General features: G+C 36.4%; 1 protein-coding gene across 3 annotated transcripts in view; it reads right to left on the bottom strand.

Annotated features, from left to right (window-relative positions):
- Positions 1-10,890: 10,890 nt before the first annotated feature.
- The window catches only part of KLF8 (Kruppel like factor 8), a 65,346-nt gene continuing 57,017 nt past the window's right edge, over positions 10,891-19,219 (bottom strand). For 2 of the 3 annotated variants that reach the window (XM_029240999.1, XM_029241003.1), the window contains exon 5: positions 10,943-11,124. In XM_029240999.1, the coding sequence (XP_029096832.1) occupies positions 10,943-11,124 (182 nt within the window). Of the gene's footprint in view, positions 11,125-19,219 lie in introns of all 3 variants that reach the window. The other variant, XM_029241001.1, reaches the window with a different exon arrangement.

The following is a 19,219-nucleotide window of genomic DNA, read 5'->3' as shown; positions in this document are numbered from 1 at the left end:
CATATTAGTATATATATGTCAATCCCATTCCCCCAATTCATCACACCACCACCCCCACCACCACTTTCTCCCCTTGGGGTCCATACGTTTGTTCTTTATATCTGTGTCTCAATTTCTGCCCTGCAAACCAGTTCATCTGTACCATTTTTTTAGGTTCTACATATATGTGTTAATATATGATATTTGTTTTTCTCTTTCTGACTTACTTCACTCTGTATGACAGTCTCTAGATTCATCTACGTCTCTACAAATGACCCAATTTCATTCCATTTTATGGTTGAGTAATATTCCATCATATATATGTACCACATCTTCTTTATCCATTTGTCTGTCGATGGGCATTTAGGTTGCTTCCATGATCTGGCTATTGTAAATAGTGTTGCAATGAACATTGGGCTGCATATGTCTTTTTGAAATATATATTTTTTCTGGGTATATGCCCAGTAGTGGGATTGCTGGGTCATATGGTAATCCTATTTTTAGTTTTTTAAGGAACCTCCATACTGTTCTCCATACTGGCTGTATCAATTTACATTCCCACCAACTGTGCAAGAGCATTCACTTTTCTCCACACCGTCTCCAGAATTTGTTGTTTGTAAATTTTCTGATGATGCACATTCTAACTGGTGTGAGGTGATACATCACTGTAGTTTTGATTTGCATTTTTCTGATAATTAGTGACATTGAGCAGCTTTTCATGTGCTTCTTGGTCATCTGTATGTCCTCTTTGGAGAAATGTCTATTTAGGTCTTCTGCCCATTGTTTGATTAGGTTTTTTTTTTTTAATATTGAGCTGCATGAGCGGTTTATATATGTTGGAGATTAATCCTTTGTCCATTGATTCATTAGCAAATATTTTTTCCCATTCTGAGGGTTGTCTTTTCATCTCGTTTGTGGTTTCTTTTGCTTTGCAAAAGCTTTTAAGTTTCATTAGGTCCCATTTGTTTATTTTTGTTTTTATTTCCATTACTCTAGGAGGTGGATCAAAAAACATCTTGCTGTAATTTATGTCAAAGAGTGTTCTTCCTATGTTTTCCTCTAAGGGTTTTTTGGTGTCTGGTCTTACATTTAGGTCTTTAATCCATTTTGAGTTCATTTTTGTATATGGTGTTAGGGAGTGTTCTAATTTCATTCTTTTACATGTAGCTGTCCAGTTTTCCCAGCACCACTTATTGAAGAGGCTCTCTTTTCTCCATTGTATATCCTTGCCTCCTTTGTAATAGATTAGTTGACTATAGGTGTGTGGGTTTATCTCTGGGTTTTCTATCCTGTTCCATTGATCTATATTTCTGTTTTTTGCCAGTACCATATTGTCTTGATTACTGTAGCTTTGTAGTATAATCTGAATCAGGGACTCTCATTCCTCCAGCTCCGTTTTTTTCCCTCAAGACTGCTTTGGCTATTCGGGGTCTTTTGTGTCTCCATACAAATTTTAAGATTTTTTTTTTGTTCTAGTTCTCTAAAAAATGCCATTGGTAATTTGATAGGGATTGCATTGAATCTGTAGAAGCAATCCCATTTCTGAAAGAGGTGAATTCACTCTCTTGAACAGGTATGTGTTTTTCCATATTCAATTCAGCATTATTCACAATAACCAAGACATAGAAACAACCTAAGTTTCCTTCAACAGATGAATGGATAATAAAAATGTTATATATATATATATATATATACACATACATATACACACTCACATATATATATATAGTTGAGTATTATTCAGCTATCAACAAGAAGGAAATCCTGACATTTTCAATAGCGGATGGACCTTTTAGCCATATTGTTAAGTGAAATAAGTCAAAGACACATATTCTATATTCTTACTTATATGTGAAATCTAAAAACATCAAACACATAGAAACAGAGAGTAGAATTGTGTTTTCCAAGGCCTGAGTCATGGGCAAAATACAGAGATGTTGGTCTAAGATTATAAACTTTCAGTTATAAGATGAACAGATTCTGGGGACCTAATAAATAGCATGGTGAGTATAGTTAACAATACAGTATTGTACACTTGAGAGTTGCTATGAGAGTAGAACTTTAATATTCTCACTATAACAACAACAAAATGGTAATTATGTTAGGTGAACGACATGTTAAGTAACCTTATTGTGGTAAAAAATTCACAATATATGTGTATCAAACCGCCACATTGTATACCTTAAACTTACACAATATTATTTGTCAATTTTATCTGAATATAGCTGGGTTAAGGGAAAAGAAAATATAATTTGAAGAAAATGTTGAGGGAAAATATCCCATCTACAAATAAGATTATAGCAACAGATCCAGATAGTCAGCATGAGGAGCCAAACCTTCAGGTCAGTTCTCATTTCACCCCTCACCTCTTGAAAAGTGCAAAAAGCCTGTGTTCTGGGTCTCTCATTCTTAGCTATTCTGGCTTCTTATGATCCCTTGTCCAAGATGCAATAGTTACTTGCTGTGGTTTCACCAGGATATGCACCTTAACCCTTGCTGACCTACTCATTCTTCTAAAAATGTACCTGGTCCCATTCTCTTCTATCCCCACTCACTCTCTGCCCAGTGACTGTAGCTAACCTGATAAATGAATCAGGGTAATATAATTGTAGGTGTTCAAATATGAATATACATATTAATTGTCCCAAGTAACTCCTGTGTATTTTTTTTAACATATTTCAGAAGAGAAGTGCCTTTGGGTTCACTGTTCCTTTAACCATATTCTCTGACAGCCCTACAAGATGCTTCCCTCCTGAATTCTTACAGATTTATTTTAAACCCTCAAGCTGAGGTTCTTCATTTCTCTTAATACAAAGGCACAGTAATCTGGTTGGTCTGGATCCTTCCAAAACAATATTGTTTGAAGGTCTTTCCATACAGGTTAATATGGATCTACCCCATTCCCATTGACTACTGCATTATGTTCCACAGTATAACTTATACCATAGTTTACTGTCATTCCCCTTTTGATAGATGTTTAGGTTATTTATATTTTTTAATGATTATAATCAATGCTGAAATAGACATCTTTACTGTATATGCACCAACCTCTCTGTAGACACTCAAAAGTGAAATTTCAGGGACATAGAGTATTTGGTCTTTTTGGTAACAATAAACAAAGAAAAAGTTCCCTCCAGTATGACTACCATTTTTTATCTTCAGCCAGTAGTGTATAATAATTACCCATTTCCATATATTTTGCCAACACTTGTTCTTATGAAACTTGTAAATATTTTCCAGTCAAATGAGTGGAAAATTGTTCTCATTTTACTTTTTATTATTTATTTTTAAATTTTTATTGGAGTATAGTTTATTTAAAATATTGCATTAGTTTCTGCTGTACAGCTAAGTGAATCAGTTATACATATACATATATACACCCTTTCTAAGATTATTTCCCCATATAGGTCATTACAGAGTATTGAGAAGAGTTCCCTGTGCTATACAGTAGGTCCTTATTAGTTATCTATTTTATATATAGTAGCGTGTATATATGTCAATCCCAATCTCCCAATTTATCCCTCCCCCCTTTTCCCCTCTGGTAACAATGTTTGTTTTCTACATATGTGACTCTATTTCTGTTTATAAATAAGTTCATTTGTCCTATTTTTTCTTTAGATTCCACATGTAAGCAATATCATATTTGTTTTTCTCTGTCTAACTTACTTCACTCAGTATGACAATCTCTAGGTCGATTCATATTGCTGCAAATGACATTATTTTGTTATTTTTAAATTGAATTTCCATGATTAGTAGTGAGGTCAAACATCTTTTTATAGGTTTATTGCCTATATAAAATCCATCTGTGAATTGTTAATTTTTAATTCATGTTGCATTTTTAAATTATTTGTATGATTTTTATGTGTACTAGACATAAATCTTGTGTTATATGTGGCTACCTTAACTTTTTATGTTATCTTTTACTGTTTAAATGGTTTTAATTTTCAGTAATATGGAACATATATCTATTATGAGACTTAAGAGATTACTGTGTTTTTTTTTCATGCTGGTATCTCTTCTTAAGGAGTGAATTTCTTGAGAGCAGCTGTGTTTTATTCATGTCCATAGCAACCAGCAAAAAGCCTGGATTATTGGTAGCTTTTCAGTCAATGTATTTGTAGCATCGAGTTGATGATGCTTTTAACCCAAAGGGATGACAGTGACTCTCAGAATAAATAAATGAGTAAAAAGAAATTTGGGGGAAACTTATAAAGCTTGAGATTCCTTGTTTTATAATTTGTAGTAATAATCCCTTTCTGTCAGCTCTAAGAAAAGTTAATCTTCAATCTGTTCTTCTAGCTCTTGGTCTAAATCTCTCACAGTATTTCTCCCTTTTACCTTTTTCCCCAGCATCTCTCTGAGAGATGAAGTTTCCCAAAGCAGAATCAGTTTCCCAGATCCCCACCCAGGGGTGGTATTTGTACTGAGGTAGCTTTGAAGTTTAAAGCTGTCCCAATACCCTACTCTCTTGAATTCCTTCTCAGGAAAAAAACAATGTGGTGAAGGGAACAGGGATAGGCAGGGAAACCTTACCAGCTGAGCCTGTATCATACAGGGTGATTCTCTGTAAGAAATATGCAAAAGAAGCACAGTCTCCATGCAGTCCCATTCAGGGACATGCTGAATAGATTTCCAAGAATGGGGAGGGCCTCATGTACTTAGAGAAATTATTGTGTTTAAGACAGCCCAGCTTCCTTTCTTGCCCCATGCTAGTATAAAGTAGTTTCACCATAACTTTACCCAGTTAAGGGAAGGAAAACGAAAACGATTTACTGGTGCCATGCAATGTTGTGGAAATGTAAATGAAGACAAATTCAAGATAACAGCCATGGATTCTGAAGTTTCAAATATTTTTTTATTAATAAAAAGTACAATAATCAAACGTAACAAGATTGTTTAGTTCCCAAACATACACCCTGCCTGGATGCCACAGAGGAAATGTCCCATTGAGCGAGAACGTAGTAATCTATAAGTGACCATGCTAACTGAGGCAGTTTTTGAGTATCTCCAGGGACCTAACAGGCTTGAATATGAGAGATTGCTCACAATCTTAGTCTCACAGCCATGTCGCTGGAGCAAGAACTAGTATAAAATAGAGAAAAAACAGGGTGCTGCTCTAAAGTACTGAAATAACAAGGCAGAGACATGAGTAATAAATACTAAAGCTTAATATACTGTTCTATAACTTCTTTAAACAAACAATGACAAAAAACAATCAATCATTTCACTGCAGGCTCCTTTCCCCAACACAAAAATGAACAGTCAATTTCTGGCACTGTTTTCCCACTGTGTCCTCCTGTCAAAAAACAAGGATGGACACCACTAGGGATTCTCTTCCTCTTTTTATTCAGAAATACAATGAAAACAGCACTGCATACAACATAGTTATAATGTCCAAAACAACTACTTATACTGATCCTGGGAAACATCTACTGGAAAGGAAGGAGAGTTTCTTAATAAACAAAATAGTGTCTCTCCCCCTGTCCCCAACCCACCACCAGAAAAAGAAATGGGAGGTAAAACCAGTATTTGAGAATCAAAGAAATATCCTGCCACTAGTATAAGTTCTATTCTCTTCCGTCCCACTCCCACCCCAACCACCCCACCCCACTTCCCTTCTACCTATACTGTTCAGAATATAATAAGTGTGGAAAGACAAAATGTAACTGGTGATGCTGGACTGGCCAAAGTTTGAAGGGCTGTGGGAGATTGCCTCTGTGCTTCTGACAGGGTGACATGTAATGTGGTCCAGGCAGAGTGAGGAAAGGGGAAGAATACAGCTTTTACAGCAATGGATTTTGCCTACTTATTCCTTTAGACCCTAATATGCTTTGAGTATAAAAACAGATGAGAATCTTATAGTTAGCAATGAGGAGAATGTAGGGAAAGTGAGAGGAAGAGATAATATTGCTTCCAGCGACCACTCTTCAATTATCCTTGTTACTTACTCAAATTTAGCTCTTTATCATCCAGGAAGCCTAATCTTCTCCTTTTTCTAGGGTAAATATAGAGTACTATAATTATCATCATAATGGTAATCATAATACTTTGTTGTTCATTTAAGGATCACTTGTAATTTTTGCCAACATCCATTAATGAGAATCCTCACAACAATCCTGTGAGGTAGGTATTTGGATCCCCATTTTACAGATGGGTTAACTGAGGCACAGAGAGGCGATGTGACTTGCCTAAGATCAATAAAGTGAGAGATGGGAAAATATGGAAGAGAGGTAACTTAGGGTAGCACCTCTATTGTCAGAGAGCCATATTTACCAGTGAGAAAAGACAGTGCTAAGTGTTTCTTTAAATTGGGCACACCTACTTTCTTCAGTATACCTATTTCTATATAGCTATTAACACACTAGGGAGGATCAATAATTTCCCTTGGCTTATTAAAGATTAGATCAATTCCCAATGGTTTTGCTCTTCGGAAAACCTTTTGAGGGTAGGATACACCCCAAGTTCCTGGAACTCAGGTCATCGACTCCTGAATTTTGCAGATCACTTTGTTTCAAAGAGCTGTTAGAGTTCTAAAACTGTTACTATCATGTACATAAGCACTGTGTTCTAAGTGTTCCCACAGGTGTACAGGCTAACAATTCAGATACCACTATACAGGTACTCTGGAACTGAACAAGTAAGTAAGTAGATGGCAACGTGTGGGAGCCAGGTTTCTCACTGTTGGAGTGGAAGGTTAGAGTGAACAAAGGCAAAAGGCTAGGATAAGATGATCCATGTGGTAAGGGATTGGAGTAGGAGACATCAGTATGAACTCATGTTTAGCTTAATAAAGATATGGATGACTACATACAGAAATATTTGTAGATATGTATGTATAGATATACATGGGTTAGTGCACACACATATATTTCCTTGCTCTGTTAGCTGAGATGACTTAGAAGCGAAAATACAAGTAGCAACAAGCATACCTAATGCCCAGATCTTCATTTCTAATACAATTCTCCATTAAAAGAAACCAGGACTCCTTAAAGAAATGGTTGATTACAGGATTCGGCAAAAAAACATATACAGGATGAGCTTGCAGCATCTTGTAGTGCTGGAAAATAAAGGTGTGCTAAAAAAAAGATGGGGGTCTGTCAAAAGAACATGGAAATCAACCCAAAAGTGTGCCCAATGACCAACGCTGGAACAATTTGAGTAACAAAATAAGTTGCATTGGACTATAACCCAAAGTACTAAATAAATATCCATGAGTCCATACTGATACAAGAAAATGATTGCATAAATAAATAAATGAGGGAGAAAAGACAACTCTACCACGCAGAATTCCAAATAATTTATGTAGATACTCACCCTCAGGCATGTAGTGCATAGCTAACCACTCCTTAAGTGTGGGCTGCACATAGTGATTTCCTTCCAAAGGGTTTCCTTCCACCTTATGGAAGTGATTTCCTTCCACCTTATGGAAGGTGGGGTGGAATACAGAGGAGAAACCTGACAAACACTATCTCAGCCAGGTGATCAAGATTAACATCAAGGGTATAAGTCATGTTAATATGATGTGATGAAAATGGCAGTTCACCTCTGTGGTCTTCCTCCCCCAAACCCATAAGCTCAGTTTAATCATGAGAAAAACATCAGACAGATATTAATTGAGGGACCCCTTGAAACTACCAAGGTCATAGGAAACAAGGAAAGTCTGAGAAACTGTCACAACCAAGAGAAGCCTAAGGATATATGACTACTAAATGTGATGTGGTATCCTGAACAGGATGCTGGAAAAGAAAAAGGATATTAGGTAAAAACTAAGAAAATCTGAATAAAGTTTGGACTTTAATTAATAATAATGTATCAGTACTTCATTAATTGCAACAAATGTACATCTAATGAAAGATGTTAGTAATAGGGAAAACTGGGTTTGAGATATAGGGAAACTCTGTACTATCTTCAGAATTTTTCTGTAAATCTAAAACCGTCTTAAAATAAAAACTTTATTTAAAAAGAATTTAAGAATTTATTCTCACAAACCTTTCTGTCTTGCCTATAATGCACTCCACCTAATGTACTCAGCAGTTCATATTCTTCATAGTTTTTCCTGAATTTTCCAATCATAATTATCAATAGTAATGTTCAATTGCCAATCATCTACAACTGGAGGAATTCCACTGCAATAAATTCCAAGATATTATTCAACCCTATCGATCAAGGCCATTTTCCATGCCCTAGGCAACTGTCCACATAATGGTGGTTAGCTGGTGTGAGCACAGCAAATTCAATTAATTCCAAATGCTACCTAAGAGAGACAATTATTTTCCATCTCACTGTCTATTTAGCAAAGTTCTATGTGCTTTTGGTGTGGTACAGTATTATACTGTATTCGAGTACCTGTGCTCCATGAAATACTCTTAATGAATGTTGATATATTTCTTAAAGAATATGGAAATAATTTGTAAAGATTTTATCATTATTTGGAGGGAAGAGGGCAATGAAAATAGGGTTAGAATTGTTTCCTGACCATAGACAATTAATAAAGCATTAACAAAGTCCCTCATTACTTTGCAGGAAAAATTTTGAATAAAGGCTTAGAGATATCAATATTTGGAATTCTAATTTGATTATCCTAGTTAGTACAACACTATGTTTTATAGTCTTTATTTATAAATAGATCATATGCTCCAATGCAAAAGATCCTGATGGACACAGGTCAGTTATGAACCCTGGAAAAGGAGTCTAAAATCCAAACTCTGGAGAAAATGGGTAAGCCCTTAGACTCTACTGTGAAATACCATATCAACTACTCAATTATAAGCTTAACTTATGTATGATGGCAATTCACCTTTAACAACCTGTCTTACACCTGCATAGAAGTCCCCTTTAACAGATTGGCCCTAGATATTTCCTAGTGCTTTAACAATTAGTCTACAGTGTGGAACTTGCACACTTAAAGTCAGGGTAAAACATATCAAAATAACAAGGCTAAAATAGTAAAAATCTACATATCATTTGGAAAAATACAGGTAGTCCTTAAATTTATGAGGGTTTATGGTCTGAAAAGACACTGTAACTTGAAATGAGGTAAAGCAAACCTGAGATATTATAGAAAGTGTTAGAATAGAAAAACTGTGTTCCTAATGTTATATATCAACGACCACAAGCACATTTTACTTACAATTTAGTCAACTGTAAATGATTTTGTGAGTGGTCTAAATTTTTCTGAAGCCTAACATATAAACTTGGGCAAATACTGCAACCAATCATGTAAAATTTTCTTTAATTTGGTTTAATAATGTGATCTCTGGGAGAATGGGTGTCCAGGTCTGTAAGGCCTCAAGGAAACATCTGGGGAAGGAATCTGACCCGTATTTGTCTCATCTGTAAAATATTAATGATGGGTAGGACTAGATAGCTAATAGGATCCCTTCTTGGTGCTAGAATTCTATGATTTAGTCAGACTAGGTGGCCTTGGGAAGTAATGACCTGAAGTATTCAAGAGAGACTGGTTGAATATCTGCCAAGGAAAAGGGGTACCGTATGAAGACAACCTTTTCCAGGAGAGAGGCTGTGTCCACAATTAAGTGATGCAAACCTCCCCTCCCTGACCCCAGGAGAGGAAATATGCCAGGTGGAGGTAGATCTGAGGTCCAGGGCCTGGAACAGAGGGTTTTATGTCCCAGAGACTATTATAAAACATTGATTGGGTAAACAAGTGTGTATATTATGCAACATGCTATAATGGCTAAAATAAATGGCTTAGACGTTCATAGCAGTTGCAGAACATCAAATTGCTTTCTGTTTGTCAGTTTTCACTAAATGCCTCTTATAGTTCCATTTGAAACATAGGAATGCATGCTAATAATGCCATGTACTTAACACATTTTTTTCTTCCAACCCCTCATCTCTGTATAACATGGCCCCAGTGTGTCATTTCTTATCATGCAATATGCACATAACAGTTGCTTTATGTAAACAGAAGAATAAACAGTACAGTGTAGCCCCTCAAGACATTGTCTCAACAGATTGCCATTTGAATGAGACTTGTGATTATAGCACTTTTGATATCCTATCCATAAAAAGTCCTCCTCTATTTGTTTTCAGGATCATCCTGGGTCTACTTGTTCCTGTCACTGCCCAACTTACTCTCCTGGAACACTTTTTACGCTACTGGCACGTCGATGTGTGCTTTGAATTTTTGTTCAAATTTAACAAAACAAAGAATGTAATTGTGCAGCAAAATCTTTAATCCTGAAGGAGGAGGAGGAAGAAGAGGAGGAAAAGGAGAAGAACAAAAAGATCCTTTCATTCCCTTTGATGGACTAAAGAAGCAAGAAGCACCAGCACTGTCTGAAAACCAAACTGTAAGAACAAATAGGATTGGCTTTACAAAACCTTGGAGCTTGGTATGGGACTCAGCTTATTCACTGAGAATGTGCCCTATACTCAGGACCCAAATCCCTGTAAATCTTACCAGCCAACTACAATGTTATGCCCTCTTCTGTCTAGGAACTTGAAAAAAGTCAATTTAGGACACTACCAACCACTTTGATGTACTGATTCAGAAATATGATAAGAATTCTATAAAACAAGAGGAAAATAAGAACAAAAAGCAGCGTATGTTTGTTCACAGCCTTGAATTTGATTCCTGTTTTCTTATTGTAGGAAAAATGTCCTATCTCATAACAGGGACGGGAGGGGGGCAACCATGGGTGCCGCACTGGAATTCAACCCATGCGGAGGTTGAAAAAACTGGGGACTAGTCAGTGGAGAAATGAACGTGGAATATAAAGAGTCCCTATGGAAGATCAGCTATATTTTCCTCCAGTTTCGTCAGCCTGGCTCAGTGAACTGTTCCAATCCCATCCCAGAGGCAAGCTGAGTCAAAGAGGAAAAGATGGTCATGATTCCATTGCGCGCGCGCACACACACACACACACACACACACACACACACACACACACACTCAAGAAAGAGACCAGTGCAGCTCTTCTAGTGCAGTCTGTGCCGCTCACATGGTGTCATGGCGCCGGCGGTGCAGAGACAGGTGGTCAGAGCGAGAAAAGCTACGATTGCAGTCTGTGCACCGGAAAGGCTTGATGCCTGTGTGCTTGCGGAAATGGCGGGTTAGCTCATCTGAGCGAGCAAATTTCCAGGAGCAGCCATCCCAGGTGCATTTATAAGGCTTCTCTCCTAAAAAAGGGAATATGACAAAACAAAGGGAGTCAGATAAGAGACGTTTGGATCCCGAAAAGATAACAGAGTACATAACCTTTTATAAAGTCAAAAAATTAAGCAATCACTTTAAAGACATGTTCTCTTTCACCTTTACTGAAGTCCCAAAGAGAAGCCACGATGGTTGAATGGAAAACACATAGGCTGTGCCTCAAACAGGCCTTTGCTCGAATCCTGGCTCTAGTACATAGTAGTTGTGTGACCTTAAATAAGTCACTTCTCCCTGGCTGGATCTCTGTTTTTTCATCTCTAAAGAGGGATAAAAATATCTCACAAGGTTGTATGAAACATTTTATCCTTTAAACACAGCCAATAAATGATAAAACTGGGATCAAAACCCAAATCTTTGACATTTTCCACTATACCACACGGTAGTAACCGTATTTTCTCCTCTAATAGCTCCCCAAAAATAATAGTCTAAAATAGAGCCATACACACAGGAAGAATGTGTGGTTCACTGGAATGGGTCTTCAGTTAAGACTACAGGCCTTTTTCTGTGAAAGATCAGAAACTCAGTGGCATGGAGTGGGGTGAGGAGAAGTGTCAAGTCAAACTTTTTGAAATAGTTACATGCTTGCTCAGTACCCCCAGGTTGCACCTGGGTTATATATGGAATATGTATGCTTTGGGTAGAAAACTATATGAAAAAAAAAGTCATATAAAAAACATTAACACAGTATAACCCCATAATGGTGTATATGTCACATAACACATATTTATATACTCAGAATAAAGGCAATATCAACACACTTAAATATAAATTATGAGAGAAATTATTAACAGTGAGTGAATATCTGAAAAGTGAGGATGAGAATGAGAAGAGAAGAGGAGAATCAGGTGAGAAGAGGATTTTTACTTTTCACCTTCCTGTATTGTTGGAATGTTTTAAAAATCATGTAGCTGTATCTTATAATAAAAATTTAAACGTAAAAAGGTAAGACGGTATGAGCAAAAAATAAATATTAACTATGGTTAAGTTAAGATTATGGGGTTAGGGTAACGATTGTTTTCTTTTTAATGTGCTTTTCTACTTCCCATCTTCTACGATGAGCATGTATAATCTTATAATCATAAATAAGAGATAATGTAGGTATTGGGTTGGCCAAAAAGTTCATTTGGGTTTTTCTGTAACATCTTATGGAAAAACTCGAATGAACGTTTTAGCCAACCTGTACAAAATGTATTGGTATTTTAATGGTCTTTCTTACTTTGGCTCTTTCTCCTCTTCTCCTTATAAATACTCCAGAGCATTTTATTTTATGTTGTTCTAAATTCTGGTGGCAATCTGGTTTGCATATGCTGTTTTTCAACTTACTGCTCAACACTTATCAATCCTCCTAAGTGCTTACTAATTAACTGTACAGCTTTCAAACAATGGGCAACAGAATGGAATTCACTCTGACTCACAGTTGTGGACAATACCAAGGCAACTATTTTGAGGATTAAATATGCCAATTACTGATCACTTCAATATACAGAAATTGCTGCATTAGCTGCTAAGAAGAATGAGATAGAGTTGGATGTAGTGAGACCAAAAGATGGCCAATGAAATGTTATAAAATGAAAAGAAAAAGCTACTGAATGGCTATGCACCACACACATACACACACACAGAGTAGGATCCCATTTATGTTCTCTAAACTTCTCTACCTCTGTGTCTCTGTGTCTGTCTCTCTGTTTCTCTCTCTCTCCCTCTCTCACACACACACAACCCCCAAACAAAGAGAAAAGATCTGGAAGACTACACAGCAAATTACCAGTGGAAAGGAGAATGAGACTGTAGATGGTGTTTAGTGTGTAAATGGGATTTTTCAGTTTGGTCTATATAATTCCATTCCATCTCCACACCTCCAAACACTGCTATATATTTTGTTGCAATCTCTCAAGAATTTCTCCTACTTCTATCTTCTCTACAATCAAATGAAGAAAATTTGACTTGTAAAGCAGTGACACCCTGTGGTGATAAGAGCTCATTGCTAGAATACACAGATTACACAATTCAGCAAGGAGACCAATTTTTCCTATTGCAAAAGCTGTTACCTTTTATTATCATTGAACAGGCTCCTGTTTGTGCTAATGCACTTCATGTGGCACAACTCAACTCATGACCTTCATCAATACATCATCGATATTGAAGAACAAAACATACAAAGGGAAAATAATAATATAAAATGTACATATTAGGGGCTTCCCTGGTGGCACAGTGGTTGAGAGTCTGCCTGCCGATGCAGGGGACGCGGGTTCGTGCCCCGGTCCGGGAGGATCCCACATGCCGCGGAGCGGCTGGGCCCGTGAGCCATGGCCGCTGAGCCTGCGCGTCCCGAGCCTGTGCTCTGCAACGGGAGAGGCCACAACAGTGAGAAGCCCGCGTACCGCAAAAAAAAAAATGTACATATTAGCTATGTGACAAAGTATGATATAAGTTCCAAGGCTTAATAATCTGTGCGCTAGTGTGAAGGCATTAAGCTTGAAACATGGGTAGGTTTAGATGGGTAGAACAGTAGGTGAAAAGCAACCCAGTCAGTTGGGGGCATGGGCCAGTAGGAAGCACCATAAATGATGCATGGGGCATGGGATCAGCCATCCTGAATTCTGTAAAAATCTTTACAGAATTTCCATGAGATGGTCCCTATTACAAAGGCCAGACTAAAGAATTTGGATTTTAGCATGAAATGTAGTGACATACCAAAGAGGGGGCAGTGAGAGTAGTCTGCCTCAGATATAGGCAATAAGGGGGATGCATTGACTATAAAGAATTTTAAAACAAAATAAACTAAAATTTTGCTCTTTGTTATCATCATGTTCCAGTTGTAAGTCAATGATAAGATACTCCTTCTGGCTATGACATCTCCCACTGCCCTGTCCCTCTTGGTACACCACTGCCAGAAGGCAGTGGTTGGGGGGTGGGGGGAGTGTGCAACACTAAACACCTTTTGAACTTGAGAGTGACTTGATCAAATCTGAATGTTGAAATGATCTAGCCATGATATGCAAGATGGATTACAATGAATACAAGGCTACTGGTGTAATCTATTGTCTGGCACATACTGGTACTCAAATCATTTATTGATTTGATGAAGGAATCAATAATAAATGTCACAGAAGATTGAAGTAAATAAAATCAGAAATAAGAGAAGAGACATTACAATGGATGCCACAAAAATAAAAAGGATTATAAGGGACAATTATAAACAGTTATATGCCAAAAACTAGACAACTTATAAGAAATGGATAAATTCCTAGAAACATAACCTACAAAAACTGAATTAAAGCATAGTAAGCTTGAATAGATCAATAAAAAAAAAGGAAATTGAATCAGTAATCAAAAATCTCTAAACAAAGAAAACCCCAGGACCAGAGGTCTTCACAAGTGAATTCTACATCCAAAGAAATTATACTAATTCTCCTTAAATCTTCCAAAAAATGGGAGAGGAAGGAACACTTCCAAACTCATTCCATGAGAACAGCATCACCCTGATATCAAAACTAAACAAAGCACAAGATAAGAAAACTATAGGCCAATATCCTTGATGAATATACATGCAAAAATCCTCAATAAAATCCTAGCAAACTGAATTCAACTGCACATTAAAAAGATTATAGGGGGCTTTCCTGGTGGCGCAGTGGTTGAGAGTCTGCCTGCCAATGCAGGGGACACGGGTTCGTGCCCCGGTCCGGGAAGATCACACATGCCGCGGAGCGGCTGGGCCCGTGAGCCATGGCCGCTGAGCCTGCGCATCCGGAGCCTGTGCTTCGCAACGGGAGAGGCCACGACAGTGAGAGGCCCACGTACCACAAAAAAAAAAAAAAAGAAAAAAAGATTATACACCATGATCAAGTTGGACTTATCCCTGGGATGATGCAAGGATGGTTCGATATACTTAAATCAATGAACGTGATAAAACACATTAACAAATTTAAGAAAAAATCTGCATGATCATCTTAATAGATGGAGTAAAAGCACTTGAAAAAGTTCAGTATCCATTCATAATTAAAATGCTCAACAAAGTAGGTATATAAGAACTTACTTCAACACAAGACATACACGACAACAACTAACATCACAATCAATAGCAAAAAACTAAAAGCTTTTGTCCTAAGATCCAGCACAAGGTAAGGAAGCTGACTCTTCCCCTTTCTTTTCTTCATAGTACTGGAACTCGTAGCCATAGCATTATACAAGAAAAGGAAATAAAAGTCACCCAAGATGCTCAACATCACTAATTATTAGAGAAATGCAAATCAAAACTACAATGAGGTACTACCTCACACTGGTCAGAATGGCCATCATTAAAAAGTCTACAAACAACAAATGTTGGAGAGGATGTGGAGAAAAGGGAATCCTCCTACACTATTGGTGGGAATGTAAGTTGGTACAGCCACTATGGAAAACAGTATGGAGTTTCCTTAAAAAACTTAAAGGAAAGTTGCCATATGATCCTGCAATCTCATTCCTTGGCATATATCTGGACAAAACTAAAATTCAAAAAGATACATGCAATCCCTATGTTCATAGCAGCACTATTCATGATAGCCAAGACATGGAAACAACCTAAATGTCCATAGCCAGATGAATGGATAAAGAAGATGTGGTACATATATACAATGGAATATTACTCAGCCATAAAAAAGAATGAAATAATGCCATTTACAGCAACATGGATGGACCTGTAGATTATCATACTAAGTGAAGTAAGCAAGAGAAAGACAAATACCATATGATATCATTTATATGTGGAATCTAAAATGTGACACAAATGAACCCATCTGTGAAACAAAAATAGATTCACAGACATAGAGATCAGACTAATGGCCAAAGGGGAGGGAGTTTCGGAGAGGGATGGATTGGGAGTTTAGTGTTAGCAGATGCAAACTATTATATATAGAGTAGATAAACAAGGTCCTACTGTATAGCACAGGGAACTATATTAAATATCCTGTGATAAACCATAATGGAAAAGAATATAAAAAAGAATGTAATGTATACGTATGTATAACTGAATCACTTTGCTCTACAACAGAAATTAATGCAACATTGTAAATCAACTACACTTCAGTAAAAGAAAGGCACCCAAAACAGAAAGGAAGAAAAAAGTTATCTTCATTTGCAGATGATATGATCATATATATAAACAACACCAATTTTTTTAACATCTTTATTGGAGTATAATTCCTTTACAATGGTGTGTTAGTTTCTGCTTTATAACAAAGTGAATCAGTTATACATATACATATGTTCCCATATCTCTTCCCTCTTGCATCTCCCTCCCTCCCACCCTCCCTATCCCACCCCTCTAGGTGGTCAAAAACCACTGAGCTGATCTCCCTGTGTTATGTGGTTGCTTCCCACTAGCTATCTATTTTATGTTTGGTAGTGTATATATGTCCATGCCACTCTCTCACTTTGTCACAGCTTACCCTTCCCCCTCCCCATATCCTCAAGTCCATTCTCTAGTAGGTCTGTGTCTTTATTCCCGTCTTACCCCTAGGTTCTTCACGACTTTTTTTTTTCTTAGATTCCATATATATGTGTTAACATACAGTATTTGTTTTTCTCTTTCTGAACTTACTTCAACACCAAATTTTAAACAAACAAAAACTGACCTAATTAAAGGATTTAGAATTAATTAAAGAATTCAGTAAACTTGCAATATACAAAATCAAAAGAGAAAAATCACTCATGTTTCTAAACACAAACAACAAAGTATCTGAAACAGAAATGAAGGAAACAATACAATTCAAAATAGCTACAAAAAGAATAACACAGTTAGGAATAAATTTAACCAATGAGGTTAGAGACTTGTACACAGAAAATTATACAACACCAATGAAGGAAATTAAAGAAGGTACAGACATCTTTCCATCTGGAAAGATATCGCATGTTCGTGGATTGGTAAAATTAAAATTGTTAAGATATCCATAACTCAAAATGACCTACAGATTCAATGTGACTCCTATCAAAACCCCAATGGTGTTCTTTACAGTAATAGAAAAAAGAATTCTAAAGTTCATGTGGAACTGCAAAGGACCCTGAATAGTCAAAGCAATTTTGATAAAAAATAATAAGGTTGGAGGCATTCCAAGTCCTGATTTCAAAATATATTACAAAGCTACAGTAATCAAAATAGTAAAGTACTGACATGAAAATAGAGATATAGACCAATGGAATAGAGAGCTCAGATAGAAATACATGCATCTATAGTCAATTGATCTTCAACAACGTGTCTATAACAAACAATGAGAGAATAATGTCGTTGATGAATGGTGTTGGAAAAACTGGATATCCACATACAGAAGAATGAAATTGGACCCTTATCTCATATCATATACAAAAATAAGCTCAAAATGGATTAACATCTAAAATGTAAAACCAGAAACCATAAAATTACAGAAGTAAACATAGGGGGAAGCTTCTTTTATTGAAGTATAATTGATTTACAATGTTGTGTTAGTTTTAGGTGTAGAGCAAAATGAACTAAATCATTTCACTGTATACCTGAAACTAATACAACATTGTAAATATAAATAAATATATATTTGAAGTTATATTTATACATGTATATTTCTTACCAGATTATTTTCCGTTACAAGTTATTACAAGATACTGAATATAACTCCCTATGTTATGCAGTATATCCTTGTTTCTTATCTATTTTAAGTATAATAGTTTGTATCTGTTAATCCCATAAATCTAAATTATCCCTCCCGTAATCCTTTCCCCTTTGGTAACCATAAGTTTGTTTTCTATGTCTATGAGTCTGTTTCTATTTTGTATAGAGATTCCTTTGTATTGCTTTTTAGATTCCACATGTAAGTGATATCATATATTTGTCTTTGTCTGACTTACTTCACTAAGTATAATATTCTCTAGGTCCATCCATGTTGCTGTAAATGGCAATATTTCATTCTTTTTTATGGCTGAATAATATTCCATTATATATATACCACATCTTCTCAAACCAATCCTCTGTTGATGGGTAACTGTTTTTTTTTTTCTGTGTCTTGGCTGTTTTAAATAGTGCTGCTATGAACATGGGGTGCACGTATCTTTTCAAATTAGAGTTTTTATCTTTTCTGTATATATAATCAGGAATGGGATTGCTGGATCATATAGTAGCTTTACTTTTAGTTTTTAAAGGAATCTCCATACTGTTTTCAACAGTGGCTGCACCAATTTACATTCCCACGAACAATATAAGAGGGTTCCCTTTTCTCCACACCCTCTCCAACATTTACTATTTGTAGATTTTGATGATAGCCATTTTGACTAGTGTGAGATGATACCTCATTGTGGTTTTGATTTGCATTTCTCTAATAATTAGCAATGTTGAGCATCTTTTCATGTCCCTGATGTCCAACTGTATGTCTTCTTTGGAGAAATGTCTGTTTAAGTCTTCTGCCCATTTCTTGATTGAGTTGTTTGTTCTTTTAATATTGAGTTATATGAACTGTTTGTGTATTTTGGAAATTAATCCATTGTTGGTTGCATTATTTGCAAATATTTTCTTCAATTCCATAGGTTGTCTTTTCATTTTCTTTATGATTTTCATTGCTGTGCAAAAGAGTTTAAGTTTTATTAGGTACAACTTATTTTTGCTTTTTTCCCTTTTGCATTGGGAGACTGATGTAAGAAAATGTTCCTATGATTTATGTCCAAGAATGTTTTCCCTATGTTCTCCTCTAGGAGTTGTATGGTGTCATGTCTTATATTTAGGTCTTTAAACCATTTTGAGTTTATTTTTGTATATGGTGTTAGGCAGTGTTCTAATTTCATTGATTTATATTAAACTGTCCAACTTTCCCAGCACCACTTGTTGAAGAGACTGTCTTTTCTCCATTGTATGTTCTTGCCTCCTTTGTCATAGATTAATTGACCATAGGTGTGTGGGTTTATTGCTGGGCTCTCTATTCTGTTCCACTGAGCTATATGTCTGTTTTTGTGCCAATACCACAATGTTTGGATTCCTGTAGCTTTTTAGTATAGTCTGAATTCTGGAAGGGCTATACCTCCAGCTCTATTCATTTTCCTCAGGATTACTGTGCCAATTCTGTT

This window comes from Monodon monoceros, unplaced genomic scaffold (assembly GCF_005190385.1).
Source record: "Monodon monoceros isolate NGI ecotype Baffin Bay Population unplaced genomic scaffold, NGI_Narwhal_1 Super_Scaffold_22, whole genome shotgun sequence".
Taxonomy (NCBI): domain Eukaryota; kingdom Metazoa; phylum Chordata; class Mammalia; order Artiodactyla; family Monodontidae; genus Monodon; species Monodon monoceros.
Note: the sequence above shows the minus strand (reverse complement) of the source record. Positions and strands in the feature narration are given on the sequence as shown.